Raw genomic sequence first — 23797 nt, 5'->3', positions numbered from 1 at the left:
CTAGCTACATAACCTATGAAACATGTTTTCCTACATGCTCATGTGCAATGTTGTTACGACAGGTATTACTAAGAGGTGTACGGTTGGTTGTGAATGGAAAATAAAACAGAGACACATATAACTTTAAGTATTTTATAAGTCTGTAAGAGATTTGTCTTTTTACAAAATCAAGAGGGGGAAAAAAAATCGAACACTTCGCATTTCTCTTGGAGAACGCCCCTGTTTTTCATGTCTGTGCATCTCACACTGCTTGACACACAGTTACCCACTCCACACAATACTGCAATTCTTGGCCATCTGTAGAAGGAGGCGGAAAGGGAGATAGGGGGAATAAAAGGGCATTGTGTGTCACAAAGAAATAGAGAATTTAAATACATGTTGAATGAGTTGGGAACAGAAGGTAAAAGGAGAAGGGGAGATGGGCTATTCTTTCAGGAGTGTGCAGTACTGTGCGCCATGCCTGTCCACCTCAGCCGTCGTTGTGCGTATCACAACCGCCATTTTCTCGACCCAAAAAGTCTCCTTCTCTCCCTTTACAGTTTGGTTGACAAGGGAATTGGATGCTTGGGGCAGCTGTTGATATGGCCACAGTTCAGGAAGGCAGCCTTAAGGTTCCCTTCCCCAGAAGAAACTGCAGGATGCGATCAACCAGCAGAGCAGCTACAAAGTCCACCACGAGCACCTGGGCAATTACCAGCTTGAACTGCAGAGTTGGTGGAGGAAGACAGGGTCAATGAGTAAAAAAAAATAAAAAAAGAAGGGCTGACTAAATAAATAGCATTAAGGAAGTGATCCTTGTTGTAAACATGCACACTCACCTCGGTTGGAATATCTACAAGTGCAAACTGCTCGTTGAATTCAGGTGACGATCCCATCAGTAGCCCCACAATGGCCAACCCTGAGAGGGCGATACTCCACAGCAGGGGGCGGTTCTCACTCAGAGACTCCATGAAAGGGTGGCCCTATCAGACAACACAGCTCGTCATTTAGTGGAATGCATCTGTGGTGTCCTTCTACATAGACACTGATAGGAGAGAAAAAGGACCAGTACCTTGTAGTTGATGGCAAAGGTAGCCATCTGCATGGCCATAGACATGATGTACACCGTGCTGTTTATAAGACTGGGCTCAAACTCTTTATACAGGTCTGCAAACCTTTCTTCCCTGCAAAAAACGTCAACCCCCCCACCAGGAGAACGAGATGAGATCAGGGAAGACGGCCCAGACAGGAACCAGACCACTTACTGTGCGTGTGCATGTATATGCGTACCTGGGAGGACTTCGGCTCTGTGCCCCTTTGTACAGATACACCAGACTGCAGAAATGAACAGCAAACTGTAGCAGCACTGTCAACACGGTGTAGAAATTGAAGATGTTGGGTAGGGGCCGCTCTTTAGACAGGGTCTTCAGGGGCTGGGTAGAAACAACTCGATGATCAACAAACGCATAGGCCTTTCACAGCCGGGATCATGCAATACACGCATTTCAATTCGGAGACTGAGTGGATGAATTTAGGACAGGTATGCGGCCGGCAGCCTATGAGTCACAGTACAAACAGAACACTGCTTCCTGACATTATGCCCTCTCACCTTGGACCGAGAGATGAAAAGGAAGCAGCCGGCAAGCAGCAGGCCCTGCAAGGTGGCCTGGAAGTCGCTGAACTTGACCCCCTCCAGGTAGAGCACAGACTGGCTGTAGGCCAGGACGAGGGCATTCAGGGCCAGGATCTTAAACATCTGCAGGGTTGTCACCAGTGTGCAGCGTCCCTGCTTTATCACATGACAGACTGAGGACGGAGAGAGATGAGAGACGGGTCATTTATTAGGAAGTGACGAAAGCATGCTTGTTACTGTGGTGTGTTTGTGTGTGTGTGAGGTTGTTACTCACTGCACTGTATAGAAGACAGTTTGGAGGTGAAAGGGGCGGCAATGGAGGCATCTCCCAGCTTCACTACTTGTATCTGGTCCTCTTCCAGCTCTCTTAAGACTTGACTGATTCTCTCCTGCGACAAAGTCAATCACAAAGGTTTTAGAGTCATCTATGGGTCCTTTGTTCCATAAAACAGACTTAGGCTCCAGATAATCGGTCCCGTAAAGCCTCAAGTCTGATCGAGTTCACACCTTCTGTGCAGCTAGCTGCTCTTCTCTCTGGGCCATCACCCTCTGTCTGGCTGCCCGAGAGGTCATCTTAATTCCTGAACTCGGGACAGGGGGTCTGGACTCAGGAACAGGTATCTCCTTATCTCTTCCTCTTTTCCTTCTCTCTGGCATGCGTTCCGGGGCATTGGCCAACAGAGCCACACCTGAGGAGTTGGGGAAAAACAACCATCAAACCATACCTAGTCAAGTCAAATGTATTTCTATAGAAAATGTAAAAACAACCAGTGTTTCACAACGACACATACACATAAGGGAACATATTGCTGTCCAGGCTGTACTGGAATGTATTACAATTGTATCATAGGCTCGGGAGAATACGTGGGTCTTAAAATATGATTTAAAAACATCAATAGTGGCAGAGGATCTAACGTGGAGCTGAAGACTATTCCAGTGCCGTGGGGCCACAGCTGGGAAGGCACGATCACCTCTAGATTTCAAACAGGATTTGCGAACAGTTAAAAGCAGACTATTTGAAAACCTTAACGGCCTATTTCTCCTAGATACCCATTTGCAACCGTGCTTGATAAAACAGAGGAATCCGGCCCAGATACAGTGTGGTAGGTAAGACAGTCGAAATGCTCATTGGTCTTACCAATATGGGCGTGTTTGAGCGCTCCAACATCATTGGTCCCATCCCCACACATCAATGTAATGTAGCCCAAACCCTTCAGGCTAGTGATCACAAACTCCTGAAATATCAAAATGAAATATGAATGAGCATGAACAGCCAACAAAACACAACAAGTACAGAATGACTCACGTTTCTTCAGGATGTGCAGTTCAATGGAAGAAAACAAAACAGACCTTCTGTTTGGGGCTGACCCGTGCAAACACCTGCACATGAGGCAAGAGTGCGTGGAGCAGTTGCGAGTCACTGGACAATCTGGCCAGGCCCTCCCCAGTCACACAGAGGTCATACTGATTGGTGAACGAGGGCACAGAGGGAGGGGGCAGTGGTACGCACACGCTCCCATCTATAGACTCCCACTGCCACTCTCCTGGAAAAACGGAAACACTTGAGTCTGACACTACATTACTATACACAAGATTGCAATTCTACATACTGTGGGGGTGAGTAAGACGTACCCTGGTTGGGTCCAGTCTGCAGTATCAAAGTGTGTTCCTTCTGGATGAAGTGAAGCTCTTTGGCTACGTGGCACGCAGTCAGGGGGTTGTCACCGGTAATCATTACCACCTGACAGAGAGACCGTTTCCATTTCATTCGTTTAGCAGATGTTTTTATCCAAAGTGACATAGAAATAGTACGTGGTGCATCTTTGATCTGACCCTGTGTGTGTGTCTGTGTCGCGGGAGTGGTTCCGGGTTTTTAGGCGGTTTACTCACATGATGGGATGCCTCCTGGATTTCTTTGATGACTGCCTTGCTGTCGGTCTTCAGAGGACAGGAGACCACCATGAAGCCGGCAAACTGCAGGTCACATTCCAGCGCGTCGCGGCTCATTTCACGCACCTGGACACCCACAAACAAGGGTTCCTGTCAATGTTGAGCCAGCTCGGTTCTGAGCAAGCCAGTCCTATTTAGAGCCCTTCCTAATCTGAGGTATTGAGGTACTGAGCTGCACGGTGGGCTGCACAGTGAAACAAGAGCCAGGTACCTGCTGGTGGCTGAGGTGTCCCAGCTCTTTGTAGCCCAAAGCCAGGACTCTGGCCCCTTCCCGGGACATCTCTCTGTGCACATCGTCATAGCTGGCCGGACACTTTGAGAACTAGAAAAAATACCAGGGTTATTACAGTGATAATGGCACTAACGTGTATTTACCCGGTTTAGTCGGGTCGAGAACGTTTCGTCAGATGTCGCGTGAGGGAACGTACCATTCCCTTCAGTGTCTCGGGCGCCCCCTTCACAGTGGAGATGTAGCTGAGCTCTGTGGAGCCCAGTTTCTCAAACGAGGCCAGGACGGACATCCTCTTCAGAGCGCTGGCAAAGTGGAAGCGCTGGTGGATTTTCAGCCCTGGAGTCTTGATACCTCGAGGAAACACCTTCTCATCTGCCCACAGAGAATGCCACAGTTAGAGGTTTGAACTCGGGGCCCCCCCCCAACCCCCCCCCCCCCCAACCCCCCCCCCCCCCCCCCCCCCCCTCCGCCGAACATACACACGCGCACAGACACCACGTCACAGGATGACAGAGAGACAACACTGAGCAGAGGCAATTGCAGGTCAAGGGTGAGCGTGTTACCTTTGGTGAGGGTCCAGTCCGCAGCCATTAGCATGGCTTTCTCCAGCGGGTCACCTACCAGCTGTCCATCATCTAGGGTAACCAGGGAGTGACACGTGGCCACCACTCGATGAGTGTCCACAGGGATCTCAGACACTGGCATCACCTCTCTCCCCTCCCTGTTTGTGAACATTGAGAATTCTGAGACCCAGAGACCCTTCCGCAGGTGCCACAGCAGTACTGTCAAACTAATTGGCCACACACTACACAGAACTATACACGTGAGATGTTTTGCTGTGAAAAGGAGGTCCTACTTTAGCCCTGCAACTCCACGGACCACAAGACTGTCACTGGTCAGAGTTCCTGTCTTGTCGAAGCAGCACACCTCCACCTTCCCTGCAAACGGTATCCGGAAGGGCTCTGTGCAGAACACATCTATGGAAGGGAGCAGAGTCGGTGAGTCAAACTTTTTTACCAAGGCAACACCAAACCCACACACGCACACACACACATATTAACTCACAGAGCTTGGCCAGGGCGATGAGGGAGGTGTTGACTGCGAGGGAGAGTTCAATGGGGAGCTCAGGGGGGACCACGGAGGTGAGGATGAGCGTGCACTCCAGGAACAGCTTGTACCTGTTCCTGCTTGGGTCCTTGGTACCTGAGGGAGACAGCCAGAAATGCAGACATGTCATGATTCGAGTGTGCCCTGTCCAGACCTCAGGCAATTCAACATGACATTTATCATGGCGGTTGAACTTAATTCTATATATTTCCTGAGCTTCTCACCTTCTACCCAGACATAACCAGCAGCAGCAATCGCAAACACCAGGAGGAAGAGAATGAAGATGAAGGTCTCCAGATTATTGGCCGTCACTCTCTTCACTCCAAAGAGGATGGTCCTCAGCAGTTTACCCTGAAGACAGACAAAATATCCAACTGTCCAAAAAAAAAAGAAACCTTGCTTTCTTCGTTTGATTGGAAAAAGTGAATGAATGGCAGAGACGAGGTGTGAGAACAGCATCTCCCTACCTGAGAGGTGTAGAACCCAGTCCTCAACACGTAGGCCACACAGCCATTGTCCACAGCTGCAGAGTGAGGACATGATGATTCATAGCATTATTTGGGTGGAATACACAAATCATACTGTGATGATTCCCCACGTTCCTTCGATTTGATCCACTGAGTGCACTTACGTTTTAACCCAGCACTAGCTTTGAGAGGGGGGCTGTGTTGGACAACCTTGGTCCCACCAGAGATGATATGAAGACGGGAATCACCCTGCAAATCCAGGATTCTCTCTGGATCCAAGTCCTCCACAGGCTCCTACAAATGCAATCAGTACATTCAATGAGTTTTGGATACACTCGGGCAGTTCTGTGTTCTGATTCTCATTCGAGATTCAGCCTGACCTTCATTTGGGGAACAGACTCTCCAGTGAGCATGGCCTCATCCACTATGCAGCGGCCCCTCAGTAACAGCACATCACATGGTACCAAGTTATCCTGTGGGGAGCGTCCTAGGGAGGACCAGAAGCAAAGGCTCAACCTGTCAAAAGGATGCTCAAGCACAGAACTTTGGCTATTTGTGAGGTGATAGACGGGAAACCTTACCTATTGAGACAATGTCCCCAGGGACAAGTTCATCACTGGACACAGGCCTCCACTTCCTGTTTCGGTAAACCTGACAGAGGACATTAGCATTGTTTCTTAGCAATGGCTTCCGAGACTGAAATCAAGTTTAAATGTGGTTTGTGAGGTGGAAACCGAATAAGAAGCTTTGGGGTTACCTGGATCATGTAGGGTTTGTTTCCCATGCGGCGAATCTCAGACATGTTCCTCATTTGCTGCTGGACTAGAGAAGCTTCGAACGCTACCAGCATGAAGAGTGTGAAGACACTGTAGTACCAGTACTCATCCAGACACCACAGTCCCACACAGAACACCTGGGATGAGGACAGAATACATTCAAACGAGTATTGGGCCAGCATAATTGCTGCAATTTAACCTTTGCCATTCACACAACAAGAAAGTTGAGCTGTGACTTACTATGGAAAGATCTCAGACAATGATCTCTTCTTCAGTAACATTACACACACACACACACACACACTACAAAGTGCAAACACACACACACACTAACACACCTGGAATACAAAGAAGGGAGCAGTGGCCCTCTCCTTGAAGAGCTCCAGGAAGTCTGGCACCATCATCTCAGCACGGTTGGTGCCGTAGCGTTTTTCTGCAGCCCGCAGGTCCGTCTCTTCCTGGTAGCCACGCCAGGACTGGAAAAAGCCCATTGGCTGACTGACAGGAAACGTCACAGGAAGGAAGCATTTCGTTTCCTTCCTGTCATAGGTATACCGGATCTTCTGGAACTCGAAGGACAGGATTTCCTCGCCATTATCATCCTGGAACAAGGAGGAAGAAATAAGGCCAGAATGTGTTTAGAATCACCACAAATTCTGCAAACACAGTATAAGAATGGAGAGACTCACTCCCATCATGTTACACTAATGGTAAACAGTAGGATCAGCATTCAGATGAAGAAAAACTGCAGATGATGGTAAGATCATTCTCAGACATTGTTCCAGCACCGAGGGTGATGGAGTCATTTACACACCTTGTCCCACTGGAGTGCCACTAGCTCTGCTGAACCGTTGTTGGGGGTGGGAATCACTTTTGCCAGAGTAGCCTTGTGTGGGTCTGGCTCCTGTGTGTAATAATTCACAGGTTAGCAATTCCCACATGACAATCAGATAGATAAAGACCTCAAGTTTACAAATGCCCACAGTGACCCAAATCTAGAACTAAACCACCAAGCTGGCCCTACCATAGCACAAATTATTATTCAATAAAAATATTAGTAACCAAATGCTTACAATTAACATAATGATGAAACACTGGTGTCCTTTTGTCAAATCCCAAGCCAACATACATCACTTTACCTTAGAGCAGGTGAGCAAACAGTGTGCGTGCACAGACCAATAACCGGACAGTGCTGTCAGAACGTGCGCGATCCCGATGGCGGCGAGAGCCAGAAGGCCTGCCTCTGGATACTCTGAGGCGCCATACACTCCGAGCCAGACATACAGCCAGCCGGGGTACAACAACCCCATAAAGGGGAGAACCGTCCCATGTAATACCCGGGGCCTGCGCCGGTAAAGCGTCACTGAGCTTACTAGCTCGTCGCTAGCTCCGTTGTCATGCTGGCTATGGTTAATAGAGGGGGCCATTTGCAACTCCCCCGGTCCCCGAATCCCATCTGAAGCCACATTCCCCTGTTTAGTAGCCTCATTCATTGTTCGTTCCTCTTTCTTCACCCCCCCTCTATCCACCACCACCCCCTTGCTATTGCTATTGGTGATGATGAGATAGATCCTTCTGTCCCTTTACTAGTCCGGTGTTCAGATCCAGTTTTCTGAATCGCTTTTTCGTTCACATTCAGCTGCTTCCGTGTACGCAACGACGTACGACAACGCAATGGCAGATTACTTCCTGCCGATAATTTCTACGCTACTATTTTGAACATCAAAATAACCAATATATTAAAATAAATGAAATAGAACATTAAGTATTTCAAAGAGATTCGTTATTGAGAAAAATAAGTAAATTGTGATTACACATTTTTATGGAGAATGTGCCCATTTTTGTGGAGAATGTCCCCTTTAAGAAGTCCATGCGCTCCCACACATGAGATTGAAAGTCCATTTGAACCAATGAAATAGCAAAACATGGCAGAACTCACAATTTACCGTCCTATCACACAAAAGGTAGGTGTGTACGGTAGTGACTGACACATGTTTTGCTGTAACCTTGATGTCGTGAAATATTTCCTATCATCTGTGTGGTAAACATGTAAGGTTATTTTTTGTAACTTCATTCACGATGTAATGCATGCATGTTCTTGTTCTGTTTCAATGACTGCAAGCCTTCAAAGTCATTGGAGTGGCGATTTCATTAAGGTTTTACATGGCTGGTAAGTAGTTATGAGTCTCTGAATCTGCCTGTGACTGTCACCAGGCAGGCTGCAATGGATATCACGACTCGGTTCTGCCATAAAGAGATGGAAGAATATGGGGCATGTGTGGCCTCCAACCCATCAACATGGCAGCATCAGTGTGAAGACCTGAAAATGAAGGTTGCACAGTGCACATCCTCTCAGTAAGACCATCTCTGTTTTCAAGACCTTTAGGTTGGCTTAGGGCAGGGGTGGGGAACCTTATAAATATCTTTATAAGGTATATTAAGTGTGGAAATATATTTCCACACTTAATGCGAGCGCGCAGAGCGCTCGAGCGAATTTTTTTGGTACATTGGTACGCAACGCTGCGCGCCTCCACGGTCCTCTTCCACATATTAAAATAGTGCTGCTGCCAACTAATAATGCACCTAATAATATGGTTCCATGGCGGGCCGGACCAAATGATTTCGCGGGCCGCATACGGCCCGCGGGCCGGACGTTCCCCACCCCTGGCTTAGGGGCTGTGAAGCCCTCTGTGACATTGCTTGTAAAAAGGGCTATACATATATGTTGATTTGACTTCACATGATTAGTCAGTAACCTCCTCACATGTACTTTCTCTCTCTCTCACTCTCTCATGTTCATGTAGCCCAGTGATCCAGAAGATCAGGTCCGATTGTGCCAAGGAGTTTACAGACTTTGAGCGCTGCCTCAGAGACAACCAGACCACACCGACCTCCTGCTCGCCTCATGTAGCACGCTTCCTTGGCTGTGTCGAGACAGTTGACCTGGCTGGGGTTGGTGAGTTGTCTGAACCCACAGAACAGTCGGGAGTGGACCCAATCACATCCTCTCATAGAGATCTAGAGCTTTCAAACACAGAGTTTGGACTATGCCGTCTAGTTTTGATAAACTGTTTTTTTTTGTGGTCCCTCTCTCAGCAGTTGATACAGTCCCTCAGATGTCGTAGGATCCTGGAAACCCTCACTCCAGAGCTGACGTCTCTGCTGCCATACTGACCAACAGATACTCTGGGGATGAACTTATGTCAAAGGGGACCTTTTGTATTTGTCTGCTGATTTGAAAAGGGAACTCATTCACTGTTCGACGTTTGGATCGATTGGACTCCTTTCTGTGGAGAAAAAAAAAAGCTTTTCGAGATCCTCATCACCTCAAAGGGTGAAACAGACCTGTTCTTTTAGTTGACTTTGCAACTGATTTGAATACTCTGAATAATAATATTGAGAAGAGTATGATGTCATATTATACTAATACTAGTCACACTCCCCTCTCCTCGATTTTGAGTCTTAGTATAAAATTAAACCCTGGAATGTGTCATATCTCTCCCACACATCTTTCTTGGCGATCCACCGACTGAGGGAAAATGAGCCTGGGAAGAATGCAGGCAAAGGAGGGGGGGGGGGCTGCCTGGTCTGATTCGTTAGAACTAGTTTGATTATGGAGAGGAAGAGGGAGGATGTTGAGTTATGAGCCCTTTGACTACTAAGCAGAACGGTCCTCTATGGTTCAGTTATTAAAGACTGAGAGGGTAATCAAGCATAAGGATTTAAAAAAAAAGATTTTTTTCCTGTTCATACCTTGTAGGAAGGGAGGCTGTGCATCACCACACATCTAGGCTTAGGTCAGGGTGAATAATGTCGTGAAAGGGTTGTTTCCCAGGTAAATATACAGGTTATATTAAAGGAATAAGGATAACACATTCAATCACTGTTTCCACTAAGTAACAGAACATAAGTTTTACAGATCATAGCTTTCAGTCATTATTCAAAGGCAGACCTGTAAATACAACACAAAACTTACATCCACAGAAATTCTAGTCTGTAAATTATACTTCTAGTAGTTCATAATCCAATACAAGTACAATGGCCACGGCCATGGCCTGTTATGTCCCAGACGACTGGATTAAGAAAAAGTCATCAGTGCTTTATGTCTAAGGTGAGTCTAAACATTGTACCGTAGAATTAGACACACGTACACACTGTCGAATATGTCATGCAACAACATAAATAATTTAACATCAAAGGAGCAGGTACAAAATATCTAACGTGTTAACAATTACATTTTAAGTGTTAAGATAGAAATAATTATTACAGTGACTATAATAGGCTAATGCAGTATTAATTTCGACCACAGTCATTTTAACACACTTTTTACATTATAACATCATATTGGTATATTTTGTAGAACCCTATTAGTATTGAACAGCTAACTTAATGAATACTTCACAGTATAAAAAAAGAACAGAAAAGTAATTGATACTTTCTTTTACACAACCCTGTTTCCGTACAGCTCTCAAAAGGACCCTGTTACATAGCACATATGAACTTGATTCATATAGTCGAAATGATCAGTTTATGATTGGCAGAGAAATTCGAACAAATCCGAATTTATGACACATCATGTGTTACGATCAATGTCCCTCAACACACTTGAGGAACATTGGTCGAAACATTATGTGTTGTGGTCCTATTTCACTCACAACCCCTGAGTCAGAGCTCAGGTAACATAAACATACACTCTAACCTGAGAGCAAATTATACAACAACCCTTCTGTCCTTCAAATACAGTACAATAACTAAGTCCCTATTATCCAGCTATACAGATGGCTCTGAGTTCCACTGTTCCAGGTTCACCCTGTAACACAACCTCCTAGATCCATCGCCATCCCAGGACTCATGCACAGCGATGGGGTGGGGGGGGGGTGGGGGTGGGTCTCTCACTCTCAGACCTGTTGTAACCTCTCTGGTATTTATATTCTCACATCCCTTGGCTGACTTTGCCACGGTATGCCACCCATATAAAGATGGTCTTGCTAGAAAGCACAAAAAGATCAATTGAGACCGAAGCGTAAATCAAAGCGTTAGTATCGACCTTGAACAAATCTCAAAACAGGACCTTAAGCAACCTTTACGTACAGGAGACCCTTATACCATGATACCATACAATAACTAATGAGTAGCTTATGAGTAGCTTTAGACTAGCATGTCTGATGCATCATAAATACAAATGAATGACTGGACTGACTATACTTTCTGTGAATGTTCAGTCCGTACACATCCGGCATGTGATTCCAAAATGTGCATGAATTCCTATGGAAAAGTGGGAGTGTAGTCTACAAGGCAGGATTTCATCTTTTTCCTGCATGAGGGATGTCAAATAACAACGTCACAACTGGGGTTTATTTAGCAGCCACTGCACTCTGTGGAACTGTGGGGTCTCTCATGTGGGGTCCCGTCTGCTGTTTCTCTGTGATGAGGCGGAGCTGGAGTGGAGCCGGGGTCAGAGTTCAGCTGGGTCAGGAGGTGAAGTAGGAGTTCTGCATGGAGTAGAGGCGGTCGATGGGGTTTCCCACCCGCGCTGTCAGAAGCCCGCCGTCGGCAGTTGCCATGAGACAGTCGCCAAGATGACTAAGGCTTCCGTCACTGTCCAGGTCGTGGAACACTGTCTCGGAGTCTAAAGGGGAAAGAGAGTCTGAGAATGTGAAAGTGGGAAATGACAAAATAGAGGACACAATAACAGAAGGATGTGATTTGAAAAGTCTCTTCCTCTTATATTCCTCCTTCAAGGCAATGTCCTCAACGCCCAGTCTGCTTACCGTAGGAGTGCAGCTGCTCATTGGGCATTTGAGGTGGAGTGAGGCCGTGACGGAACGGCTCTCCTCCATAGATGTTGGGATCCAGAGCCAACAGCTGCTGACGTGGTAGAGAGGGGTACCCCAGCAGACCGTCCAATCCATGACTACTAGATCCATCTGGACAGAAGAGCATTCTTTTATCCTTCGATCCTTATCAGTCACTCACTCTCACTCTCTCCTTCACCTTGACCACAGTGTTTTACCCCTTTGTGCGTCTCTCTCTCTCTCTCTCTCTCTCTCCTCTCTCTCTCTCTCTCTCTCTCTCTCTCTCTCTCTCTATCTCTCTCTCGCTATCTCTCTCCGCCCTCACTCTTTCTCTCTCTCTGACTCTTTCTCTCCCATGTCTCTCTCTCGCCCATCTCTCTCATATTTCCCTCCCTCCCTCTCTTCCATCCCTCTCTCTCTCTCTCTCTCTCTCTCTCTCTCTCTCTCTCTCTCTCTCTCGCTCTGTTTCTTACCCTCACTGTCATCATTGCTCTGCCGGCCTCCTCTGCTCGGCCCTCGCCTGGTCCCGCCCAGCTGCTCCTGCTCCTGCTGCTGCTGCTGTTGCTGCTGCCTGCGCGCTATCTTCTTCATCTGAAACACAAGCTCACTCCGTCAGGCTCATAATGCGTAGGCGTGTGTGTGTGCGTGTCCTATAGGTAGACGAAGGGGTCTCACCTTTGCTCTCTGGTTTTGGAACCACACTTGAACGACCCGCACTGTCAACCCAGTCTCTGCTGCCAGGGTCTCTCTAACCTTCGTTGTAGAGAAACACAGCATTTACTGGATGTATGGAGGAGAGAGAGAGAGAGAGAGAGAGAGGGGGAGGGGGAGAGAGAGAGAGAGAGAGAGAGAGAGAGAGAGAGAGAGAGAGAGAGAGAGAGAGAGAGAGAGAGAGAGAGAGAGAGAGAGAGAGAGAGAGAGAGAGAGAGAGAGAAAGAAAGAGAAAGAAAGATTGTATACTGACCTTTCGGCAAGGTTTGGAGGACACCTCAAAGGAGGCCTTGAAGGCCCTTCGTTGCTGTGTGGTGAGGATTGTACGTGGCCGCTTTGAGCGTTTGTGTTCCTTCCCGTCATCTCCCCCCTTTCCTCCAGCAGAACCACCTCCACCATCCTCATCCTCACTCTTCACTGAGAGGCAAGGAAACAAAACATACTCCATTCACAGTGGGCTATTATCTACAATAAGTCCTTCTGCCACTGCAGAATAGTGATCACAATACCATTGTGTTTTAAAGGTTCCTCGACGTGACCTTTCCTTTACCTGACTCAGTGGGGGTGGGACTGATGGCCGCCAGCATCTCGCGTTCCTTCTCGTAGTCCCCTCGACAGAGCAGCTGGCCCTCCTTCAGCACAAACTCATCCCCGCGCTGGAGCCTGCGCTCGCACTCACAGCAGCTGAAGCAGCCCAGGTGGTACACCTGGCCCAGCACACGCATGATCAGCTCCGAGCGACCAATCACCTGCAGGCAGGCGCTGCACTTCCTCACAAACAGCCTGGAGACACACAGGAAGACAGGCCCATGGATATGAGAGCCCAGAACACACGGACAATGCATACGATGCATACGTGGGATGAACAACCTGAAGGATTGAACAGTGGATGAATACATTGAAGGAGTCCTCGACCCCAAGAGGAGGGGTGAATAACCTTTAAATTCATTTGTCAGCTCTTTAGCGCCTCTTTTTTCCTGCTTCTGGGATTTTCCATCGTTAACGATCACCTCATCTATTGGCATTACATTACAGTAGCCTTTGATGCCTGAATGAAATTCTTCATCATTGACACTGGGTGGCAGTAGTCAACTAATGTTAAGGAAGCTGGCGTTGCAGTGATGGATTTCAATTGACTTTCACCAAATCCTCATGTGCGTTTAATCATTTGAGGCCCAATTCATGTACAGTCCAGTCGGGGGTTTTGTTAAATTTGTGTACAAATTGTAGACAGTTTGTAAGGTCTTACTTTCCGTCTATGGGTTTCCTCTCTGGGCACTTTCTCTATTGTCTTCTACCTTCAGTGTGTGTGATGAGGCCCCTAAATTACGCATCTAATTTCTTCTCACAGACATTTCCATTCAGTGTGAAGGTCGAAAACACTGGCTTTTAGATTTCTCTCAAATCCCTGTATTCTCCCCCCCCCCCCCCATCTCCATCTCTACCCCCACCTTTCATTTTTTTCCTGCCAGCATTCCCAGTTCTCTTTTACACCCTCCCACCCTCCCTCCCAGTTCACTGAAACTAATAAAGACAGGATTAATTAGATTGTTGTTTAAACAGTGCGATGCCCAGACAGACGCTGTAAACTCATAACCAGGGATTGGGGATAGCATGGGGTTAATCTCTTTCCTCGCTCTTTTGCACATTAAAACACAAACACACACACGGACACACACACACACAAACACACAAACACACACATTCCCTGATCCATGTACCAATACATGTATTGACAGGTAACCCAGGTACCCTTGCTATGTAGCGTGTTACCTGCAGGAAATATTGACACTAGGGAGACACCAGCCAGTACACCAGTGAGACGACAGATAGAACTATACGGATGAAGGAACGGTTTTCGCGAGGACAGAATGTGAAAAGCAAATCAGAGGGACAGTGAAAGAAAAGATGGCACCAGAGGGAAGGAGGCAGGGTTCGAAGTGTCGTGGCTCCCTGACTGGGTGAGAGGAAGGTGTTGCTACCCAAATCTGGAGGCCAGAGAGGGAGCCAGGTCCACACATTAGAGGCCCTAATCTGTGATCTTGTCCCAAACACAGCTGCCATGGCTAATCTACCTCAATCCATCTGCCAAACGCTCCCCAAACTCCACCAAACCACAGCCACACACACAAACACTTTGGAAGACACAATAAAATCACCACAGATCCAAGTTTTACAAACGAGACTACCATTGAGTCATACAAACGTGTATGTAGGCAGCCCACAATTATGTTTCTTCATTCAAACAATACATTTGATCACAGAAACGAGTGTCAACACACACAACTTGTTCAATGCTAATCCAGGCCACAGACAGAATCCTTCAGTTCCCACAATACACACAACATCCACAAACTACAATGCTCCAAATAAAAGTGAAACATGATAAACGAGGAACAGAATATAATGTACTCTGTAAATTCTGGTTCTGGATTGTTGTTGTATCCATGCACTACTCAGTACAGTACAGTAAGAATCTACTCAACATGGAAAATGAAAGCAACTTGGAGCAACAGACCCAGGGGGTCACTAAGTAGATCATACTAATCCTTCAAATAGTGTAACTCACACTGGCCTTTCTCTGGGGTACATGGCTCATAATAACACCATTCACAATAAACAAAGTGGATTGGTTTTTGGGGTTTGAAAGCTTTAAAAGCTGCCTAAAAACATATGATTCAAGCTAAATTTGTCGGGATATTCTCGTGTCTGCCGTAAACCACTTTCCAAATATCTTTCACAGACCATGGAGGTTTGGAAGAACTAGAATTGACATAACTTTGTTGGAACACATCCTATTGTTTTTAAGGAAGGGTGAATGGAGGTTTGGGTAAAGCCGCCACAGACATGGATCATGCGATTGAAGAGTGAGTATTGAAAGGGTAAAGGTGAGACAGGGCTTCTTGATGTTTCTATCCAGAGCCTAGGCATACTGAGAGGATAACAGAGCCTGTATTGTCTGCATGTGGCACTCAATCACGTGGCTTGCTCTGTCCAAGTATTCTTTTAGCAGACACACCAAGGAATGAGATACAATAGCTAGTATATTATTGTCCTCTGATCACACACCTGAGATTGATGACATGTTTGCATGCCTATACAGCACATTAAGCCGCAATTAAAGGTTTGGTCTGAGGGTAAAGTAAAATGACTGGTTCAATGGCTATGTTTTTGGGTATACAATATACAGTATTTGATATATCAGTAAATTGTGCCAAATCAAATCAAATCAATCTAGTAATACAAACGATAGGCAACAAATCATACTTTTAAGTCGTGTCAGTTTTAGTATCATTCTGGGGTGTGCATGTGTGTGCGTGCATGTGAGTGTATGTGTGTGCGTGTGTGTGTGTGAGCGGATATTGCTCTGTGAAGCAAAATGGCTCAGAGCCAGGGTTCAGTAATCACATCATCTCCTTTTATTAAATCTCCCTGCACTGCTTCTGTGTTATTAAAATCTCCCAGCATTCCCCACGATACCCACTACCCCTGCCACCACCGAATACACGTATGCAGGCACCCCCACCCGCCCGCCCGACACACACACACACACACACACACACTTACACACAAGGGTGCACACACCTAAACCAAAACACACACACAAACATATAGATAACTGATATTGTACAGATCAGAAAAAGAATAACACACACACACATATACATACAGTATACGCTTAACAACAAATATAATACTGATATAACTTTAAAGTCCTGCTGTTTTCCCTAAATAAATCAATGTAAATGAGATGATCCCTCTTGTTGGTTTTACTATAAGTAGTGAAGTAATAAGTATTCTTAGCATGTCTTAATATACACAGTTTGGGCTTATTACATATACAATAGTAGCCAGTATAACAGTTTAACAAGCCTGTCCCCATGGACCCTTGACTGTTCTAACAGTTATTTTGTTACACACTGGTAACACACTGGGAAAGTGTTAATACTGAGCATTGTCATAAAATGTGTTAATGCTCTCTGTAGAAGCATGACAGAGAAAGAAACTCAACTCTTCATTGACAGTGAGATATGACGTCACATAATCAATGTAATATACCGGCATGAGAGCATGACAACAGGCGTATATATATATATCATATGTGTGTGTGTGTCTATGCCTGATGCCTGCAAGAGTGTGAAAGGAATGTGTGGATGTGTGTGTGAAGATATTGATGAGCGTATGTGTGTGTGTGTGTGTTAGTTTAGATAAAACAGTTAATCCCCAGGCCACCAGAACGCAATATCCTGTCTGCCCGTTTCTCATTTCCTGTCTCTCTCTGGCGGAGCGGGAAGCAGTGGGGAGGGGGAAGCGGGGGATAGGGGGACCCGTTGCCCCAGAAACAGGAGATACAGCCGCCCTATTTGAGAATGTCTATGGCGTTCTCTCCATCTCTCTCTCTCTGGTCCTCCCCCTTTCTCTTTTTTTTGTCGCTCTTCTTTTATTATCTCAGATTTAATAAAGCCAAGGCGAGCAGCTTGTTCTGCCATGAAACATTTATTAGCTGTCTGTAATGAAATTGTTGTGGGGGAGGTAAGATGACGGGGCCTCATCGCACATTATGCAAAAACAGTGGCAATATTACAGGGGGTGACACCTCGCTCTACCTACTTCTCCCTCGTAACGTCAAATTTTTGGCCCATTGTTCACTCCATTCCCCCCTCTCCACACGTTCTCTTCGCGTCCCCTCCTTAAAGTTGACTATTTACTTTTTTCCCCGCTTTGTGAAGGTTTTATTGGAGTTTTTCTACATTTTACTAGATAACATAGATACAGTAGATAGATATGTGGCATTAGAGCAGTGTATCAAAAGAGTTATACACAAATTACACACAGCAGTGTGTTTAAAGCAAGCTATACACAGGTCACTATTCACAAGGTACGCAAGAAGTATACATAAACGAATAATTAACCAGTGAGCTGGTACAGATGGGAGCAAGTATGCTTAATTCATCACACAATATAGTATTAGAAGAGAAGAGATATCTAACCATCTCGAACCACTTCTAGTCTCCACTTTTCTCCCACAACTCCCTCCCTCACCTGTTGACCTCGTTCATGAGGGGAATGCCCTACTGTGGTGAGAACAGACTGGCTACAAAGCAAGAATAGACCTTGTGAAAAAGTTTAAATTCGAGTATTTCTTGCTTCTCAGCATGGGCATGCAGTCTTGAGTGTAGCCTGGACCGTAGCCTAGGCAGTGACCGCCTAAGAAGAGTCCCCATGGACCTTGGGCAGCAACGTTTATATCTGAGCTGTCAAGACCAGCAGATCCAAAATAGACCTCAGCACTCCCTCAGCCTCCCCTGCAGTGACTACATTATCTGAATTTGACTTCAGGGTTGTTCAAAAAGGTTAGTCAACCGCTCACTTGAGGCAAGTACTGTTCTTAGTGTTAAGTAGTGTTCCTGCTGAACTGTCAGTGACCTGGTGTGTATCTCAGTAATCGGTTGTGTGTCCACAGGTGCTTCTAAAGTTAATTAGGGGCGGAGCTTAGCTCATAAAAGTTAGCATTAGGATACATTTACACAGTAAATGTAAAGCCCTTCACAGTAAAGGATGGACTAGGTAGAGATTTGGGGCCGAGGCTTCTGTTTGCTTGTTGGCATGCCTCTGGAAAATGGATAGAGTGAATTCAGTTTAAATTAGTGCTAATTAGTGTTGCCATCCTGGATGTTTTACATGTCAAGATCTGCTGTACTCGCTCCTGAGCATGTCTCCCACTAAAAAGAAACAATTTACTGATAAATGAATGGTCTTTGGCATTCTTTTACTTGTTCCTCTTGATAAAAAAAATTATAAGAAAGACTGCAAAAGGATCTTGTGTAGTGCCTCTATCAAAAGTTTCTGAAGAAGGGTTTTACCTAAACTCCTTCCAACACATCTACTGGAATGACATTCAGTCAATACAGTATGCATGTAGTCATGTGAAGTGAAGGGTGTGCAATCTATACAGCACACATTAATTATTAATGGTGAGATTTAAAGTCATGGTTTAAATTGTGTCTTTGATTTAACCCATCACTTGTCACTTCAAAACAAGAAACAAGGCACAAGTAACAGTTCTCTAACCTGAGCTAGCCCTGTCTTCACTTGTGGGGCCGAGAATGCTGGGTAATTAGCACAGCATACAATCAACCCCCCTCCCTTCCTCCCTCTCCTCCCATACCGAGACACAAAGAGGCTCTGAGCAGGGAGACGATTAAGAGAAAACGAGGGATAAACGGGGAGATAAACTGATTGGTGTCATCACTGCTATCAATCTCAACAAGAAGGAAATGAGGTTTGGAATAGAGAAATATTATTACAAACCAGACAGTGATGAACGAGGTACTGGAGAGAGGGAGAACGAACGAACGAGAGAAAAGGAGCAAAATAAACGGGGGGAGGGGTGTGAAGATAGGATCCTCGGCCTCAGTTCCACCATGCAGGAGAGAGAAAAAACGGCCCCAGAACACATATAAACACGTGTAAGCTGAGAGAATGACACCGGTCTGCCTGTGTGAGAAACAGCAGCTTCCTCGGTGGAGCTGTCTCCCATGTCTAACACAGTGGGTTGGTGGATCTAGTCCCCCCCCCCCGCCCCCCCCCCCACAGAGTGATGTATTAAACTCAGGGTTTAGTAACTATACACCCCAGATGCCCAGCTCTCCCAGGGCAGGAGATCCAGACGGTAGGGGATCTGGAGAGGAGTCTGCCGGGGCCTCCCAGCTAACAGTCCAAACTGATCCTGCCTGGGCTCCAGACCCCCAGCCCAAACTGATCCTGCCTGGGCTCCAGACCCCCAGCCCGTGGCACGGGGCCTCTCTGCTCTGAAGCGTATATTAGGCTCTTCTTTAAGGTGAGGTGGAGATGAAGCTTGTCTATGTGTGTGTGCATTAGAGAGGTGTTTGCCCGTGGGAGGTGGTCTGTCTGTCTGCCTGCCTTACAGCGCAGTCAATGTGGAAATATTTGAAAACAAGGTTAAGACCGAGATACTATTTGCGAGCGGCAATGACATGTTTTACAGAAAGTAGAACTCATATCAAGTCATTCCATGCATTTTAAAGTGCGGTCGTAGCAGGAACCGCATAAGTCATGCTGTAAGTGACAGCGACACAGGAGAGCACAAACTACACTTCTAACATACTGTATTTCTAACAGATTCTTATATTAGAAGGTATGAAGGTTTTGTCTTAAAAGGAACATGATTATAGATGAATCTGTGTTGAGACAGTGTTGCTTTACTGTTTCAGCCTGGTTGGACAATTTCGATATTAGATTCAATATTTCACATGGTAGTATAACATGGTAGGGTAATGGGCAAAATATTTAAATATCCCCTCAAATTTCAAGAATTTCAAATTCTTATGCAGACACATTTCAAATTCTTGGGCATGCTTCCTGTACCTGGTACAGTACACACACCTGCTGTAGGCTAAGGGGCAGGGTGTGTGTGTGGTGCTGGGCGCTGATGGACAGACTGCAGGGAACACAGGGAGACATTGTTGCTGATCTCCTGAAGGTCAGAAGCATTGGCGTGTGCCAAGTCTTGCACAGACACAATATGGCCACGCACTCTGTAATTAACATATAGGGGCCACAGCACTGCTGCACACAACACAAAACCCACAGGCCATCAACTAAGAATGACAGGATCACAAACTACAAACTATATATATAATATATACCCTATAGATTATGTCCACCCTTAAAATGGTTCAGCACTATGGAGGTCTTCAGTACAAATTATTATTGCACAAAATTAAGTTAAAAAAAAAAACCCTCCAAACATCTATTGTGCTCTTTGAAGGGGGAAATTGGTACATTAAGAACACCAGTTCCTTGTAAATTCTGTATCTAAGAAATTCACGGGGTGTTAAAAACACATAGCTTGGACACAAACGACGAGATTATTTTCCCGTCTTTCACTGTTTATTCATATCACTTGGCTCTCGTCTAGCCTTTGCTCTCTCTCCCTCTCTCCCTCTTTCAGTCCTTTTTCACTCCTGCCTGTCTCTCCTTCTCTCCTCCAGATGTCGGGTACAGTGGGAGAGTCTGGGCTGCTGGATTCCGTCTGACACATTTCACAACAATGATAACGAGCTACAGGATTGTCCTTCAGCCGTCCACCCCTGGAGATTGGGCCACACTGACCAACAGTATGACCAATACACACACGCACACACAAACACTTGAACACACTGTTATGTGCATGGTGCACACACACACACACGCACACACACACAGACACACACACACACCTGCGTGCTTGGCACACCCACAAACACACAGTGTCCAAACATTCTGTTATTCAGACTTTAAATGGTACCTTTCTGGATGTGGAAATTGAAATACTTTTGTTGAATCATTTTTTCAGATGGGTTCTCCTTACTTTTCATAGTCGTGCTTGCAGTAAAGCAGGCGGTCTCTGCTGTAACAGGTCCCACTAAGCACGCTGAGACAAACGGCACACTTGACGCAGGTCTCGTGCCAGGAGCGTTCATTCACGCGTAACAAAAAACGGTCAGCGATAGGCGACTCGCAACCGGCACACACCTCTCCTCCTCTAAGTTCAGAACCTGTATGTTGACAGATGATAAGACAAAAAATAAGTGCATGACAAGAACGGAGTATAAGTGAATCGGAACAGTAAATAAATTCCACTACTTTGTTTAAAAACTGTGATTATCAGAAGACATGCGACCATTATCATTTTTTGGGTTCATTCAGTGCGTAATGTTTTTCAAAATGAGTAACGCTATAGCCTACATATACACATTAAAGTCTAAATGTGATTATATAAATTGCAACAATAAAAGTTATCAAGTCGTTCAGCCTCTAAATGCAATTGCAAACTCAATGTAGCCAGCATCACCGAACGGCGTCGAGGACAGAGGCTGCTGAAGACAGGATTTGGTCTCTTCAGTTTTCATCCCGTCTGTACTTCCTTCCGTGTGATCGCTGGAAAAAAACAAGGGTTAAAGTCAAAGGTCATACTACCTTTCTAAATGTATAACATAAAATTAGCTAAATATAAAGACCCCTGTCAGGATTCCCAGCAAACAGACCCACAAAGGTTGACTTGGCGCAGTACGACCCAAGCGAAATCTAACGCAAGTTGAAAGCAGTTAATTGTCGGAAAGTAATCTAGTGGCCCTCTGTAGTTTATTTACTTGCACCACATTATACCCGGCGAAGTCAGTGAGGCCACAACCGCAGATCTTCTTGATCGTGACCAAGAACTAAGTGTTGGGATTAAGTCCATGATAACCCGCTGGCACACAAGCGCGCAAACTTTTAGTGTGAATTCAACCAACAAAATATTCTGTAGAACTTCATGCAATGTTAATGCACAATGCAAAATCCATGTTCAGTTTATTCAATACAATAGAGTATTGTGGTATTCAATAAACAATTCGGTGTTAAATTATGATTCTATAGGCCGATCAACAGTAGCCTATAGCAACAAGGGTGTGATAATAACATTATTAATATTCGTTATAATATAATAAATAATAATACAACAAAATGATAATAGGCATCATTGTAATAATACAACTATGACAACATTCATTATAATAACAGCGTTCATTTTGACAATAACGATCCGTTTTGCTCGAGATTCATGGTTTGGTGTGTGAGTCCTATTAGTTAATTTTAACTATAATTATATTGTATAATAGTATAATTCTATACACAAGTTTTCATATAAACACATTTTATTCTGCCTTCAAAATCATCATGTTGATAAAAAAAATGTAATAGTAGCATAAGAATGCACTCTTTTCTATCCGAGGCCCATTCGTTTTCAAACTCACCTACTCATGTAATATTTTCAAAAATAAGCTACTTTTAATATAATTCTTTCCATAATTGCTCTCCATCAGATTAAAAATCGAAATCGAAAAGTAAATCAGACTATAAAAAAAGGCAATTGTTGGAAAGACGACTGCAAATAATTGATTGTACACTTTGAAGTTATTATTTCACATCCAAAAGAGTGTTCATTGTTTATACTTGAAATCAATGATTGCCTATAATAAAGAAGCCTTAAAGAAACCATGTATTTTATTCAGGTTGGAATTAGACAACCGTGATATGAGTCAATTTAGGCAAGTCGCACGTCTAAGATCATTATTCAGTCAAAAAGGCTATCGAAAATCCGACATTTACAAGTAGCCTACATTTAAAACAAATTCACATAATCTGCTAAACAGAATCATAAATTAAAGGACCATTCAGCCGCATGGGCTGTGTAGGGTATTTTAGTTTCAAATTCAGAAAAACAATTGTAGCCCATGTCCACCTCGAGTCAGAGATCTTGTTTACGCGCTTCCGTTATAATGCTTATTATCATTAAAAAGTGAATATTTGAGGGAGGTACGAGTTGAGGAAAAGGTCAATAACTAATGGTAGATGGGTTGTCATATATATGGTCAGAATTGCCGTAAAAGACTAGTGAAGCCGAGGATATTGAGATTTCCTCTCTTCTGAAATTACAATTCATATCACAACTTATACTTTTGGGCAAACGTAGAAAGACGAGACTAATACAACTCTCAAGCTCACTTAATAGGGGTTGATTTCAAATTTTCAGCAATAAAGCCATATTACCCTATACTGATGAGAACCCATATCGTTATGAAAATGATCTTGTCTAACAATAACACGTTGGCTATAAGCTAAAGGAATTTAGATCAGCCTCACTTTAAATATAAAAAACGGATAAAAAGACATGATGACGAACAGTACCTAAAGCATTCTTTTGGCACACGAAGAATAAACAATATCTGTGTGAAGTGACAAGCATGAACACATTTTCTTTAGTGATAAGTGTCTGAGTTGCACGGTTCCGGCAACCTGTCGGTGTGTTGCGGTGGGCACATACCTTGAGGTGAAACACACTCCCCCCGAAATCTCTGTAGGCAGCATGAAAACCAAAAAAAATCACTTGGGTTTTTGGTAAAACAACAAAGTCTGATCCGGCAACCCCGTTTCCAATCCCAGAACGCGATTAAAAGCAAACTATCATCATGGTCACGCACTCAATTTGGCTACCTATTGCCTGCTGCTTTTTCACCACCAGCCAAGTGGGCTCTCAGAATTCATTGTGCGTAAAGCGGGGAGGGAGGGGATGGACGGGAAGGGAGGGAGAACATGTTCAA

At 45.0% G+C, this 23797-nt stretch overlaps 3 protein-coding genes across 4 annotated transcripts; 1 reads left to right on the top strand and 2 right to left on the bottom strand.

Moving 5' to 3' along the window:
• Positions 1 to 118: 118 nt before the first annotated feature.
• On the bottom strand, positions 119 to 7807 carry atp13a1 (ATPase 13A1). Its single transcript, XM_062449704.1, has 25 exons — positions 7284 to 7807; positions 6959 to 7048; positions 6483 to 6746; positions 6126 to 6281; positions 5950 to 6019; positions 5749 to 5855; positions 5533 to 5662; positions 5369 to 5424; positions 5126 to 5252; positions 4860 to 4997; positions 4651 to 4771; positions 4358 to 4515; positions 3991 to 4166; positions 3774 to 3884; positions 3503 to 3628; positions 3245 to 3353; positions 2963 to 3156; positions 2751 to 2847; positions 2120 to 2301; positions 1887 to 2001; positions 1589 to 1785; positions 1270 to 1412; positions 1052 to 1163; positions 819 to 962; positions 119 to 703 (listed from the first exon to the last, which is right to left on the bottom strand). The coding sequence occupies exons 1-25, from the start codon at positions 7635 to 7637 to the stop codon at positions 593 to 595; spliced, it is 3588 nt and encodes a 1195-aa protein (XP_062305688.1). The 5' UTR covers positions 7638 to 7807; the 3' UTR covers positions 119 to 592.
• A 299-nt stretch (positions 7808 to 8106) lies between these two features.
• On the top strand, positions 8107 to 9634 carry LOC134010585 (coiled-coil-helix-coiled-coil-helix domain-containing protein 5). 2 transcript variants are annotated; one of them, XM_062450063.1, is made up of 4 exons: positions 8107 to 8193; positions 8359 to 8499; positions 8949 to 9100; positions 9244 to 9634. In XM_062450063.1, coding segments are annotated over exons 1-4 (321 nt in total). In that variant the 5' UTR covers positions 8107 to 8191; the 3' UTR covers positions 9270 to 9634. The 2 variants fall into 2 exon arrangements, with proteins under 2 accessions (XP_062306047.1, XP_062306046.1); XM_062450062.1 differs by having other exon boundaries at positions 9241 to 9634.
• A 433-nt stretch (positions 9635 to 10067) lies between these two features.
• lmx1al (LIM homeobox transcription factor 1, alpha-like) lies at positions 10068 to 23733 on the bottom strand. Its single transcript, XM_062449984.1, has 9 exons — positions 23521 to 23733; positions 21508 to 21593; positions 21025 to 21211; positions 13201 to 13433; positions 12904 to 13067; positions 12615 to 12692; positions 12413 to 12530; positions 11916 to 12071; positions 10068 to 11773 (listed from the first exon to the last, which is right to left on the bottom strand). The coding sequence occupies exons 1-9, from the start codon at positions 23562 to 23564 to the stop codon at positions 11616 to 11618; spliced, it is 1224 nt and encodes a 407-aa protein (XP_062305968.1). The 5' UTR covers positions 23565 to 23733; the 3' UTR covers positions 10068 to 11615.
• Between the last annotated feature and the right edge of the window lie 64 nt (positions 23734 to 23797).

This window comes from Osmerus eperlanus, chromosome 2 (assembly GCF_963692335.1).
Source record: "Osmerus eperlanus chromosome 2, fOsmEpe2.1, whole genome shotgun sequence".
NCBI lineage: Eukaryota > Metazoa > Chordata > Actinopteri > Osmeriformes > Osmeridae > Osmerus > Osmerus eperlanus.
This window is presented reverse-complemented; position numbering and strand designations above follow the sequence as displayed.

Excerpts from the sequence above, each read along its gene's own strand:
- LOC134010585 (XM_062450062.1), top strand. Across the intron at positions 8,500-8,948 it reads GCACAGTGCACATCCTCTCA|CCCAGTGATCCAGAAGATCA; the intron begins GTAAGACCATCT and ends ATGTTCATGTAG. Across the intron at positions 9,101-9,240 it reads AGTTGACCTGGCTGGGGTTG|CAGTTGATACAGTCCCTCAG; the intron begins GTGAGTTGTCTG and ends TCCCTCTCTCAG.
- lmx1al (XM_062449984.1), bottom strand. The coding sequence starts at position 23,564 with ATGCTGCCTACAGAGATTTCGGGGGGAGTGTGTTTCACCTCAAG. Across the intron at positions 12,531-12,614 it reads TCCAAAACCAGAGAGCAAAG|ATGAAGAAGATAGCGCGCAG; the intron begins GTGAGACCCCTT and ends CTTGTGTTTCAG. Across the intron at positions 12,072-12,412 it reads GAGCAATGATGACAGTGAGG|ATGGATCTAGTAGTCATGGA; the intron begins GTAAGAAACAGA and ends TCTTCTGTCCAG.
- atp13a1 (XM_062449704.1), bottom strand. The coding sequence starts at position 7,637 with ATGAATGAGGCTACTAAACAGGGGAATGTGGCTTCAGATGGGATTCGG. Across the intron at positions 2,002-2,119 it reads AGCAGCTAGCTGCACAGAAG|GAGAGAATCAGTCAAGTCTT; the intron begins GTGTGAACTCGA and ends ACTTTGTCGCAG. Across the intron at positions 963-1,051 it reads CCTTTGCCATCAACTACAAG|GGCCACCCTTTCATGGAGTC; the intron begins GTACTGGTCCTT and ends GTTGTCTGATAG.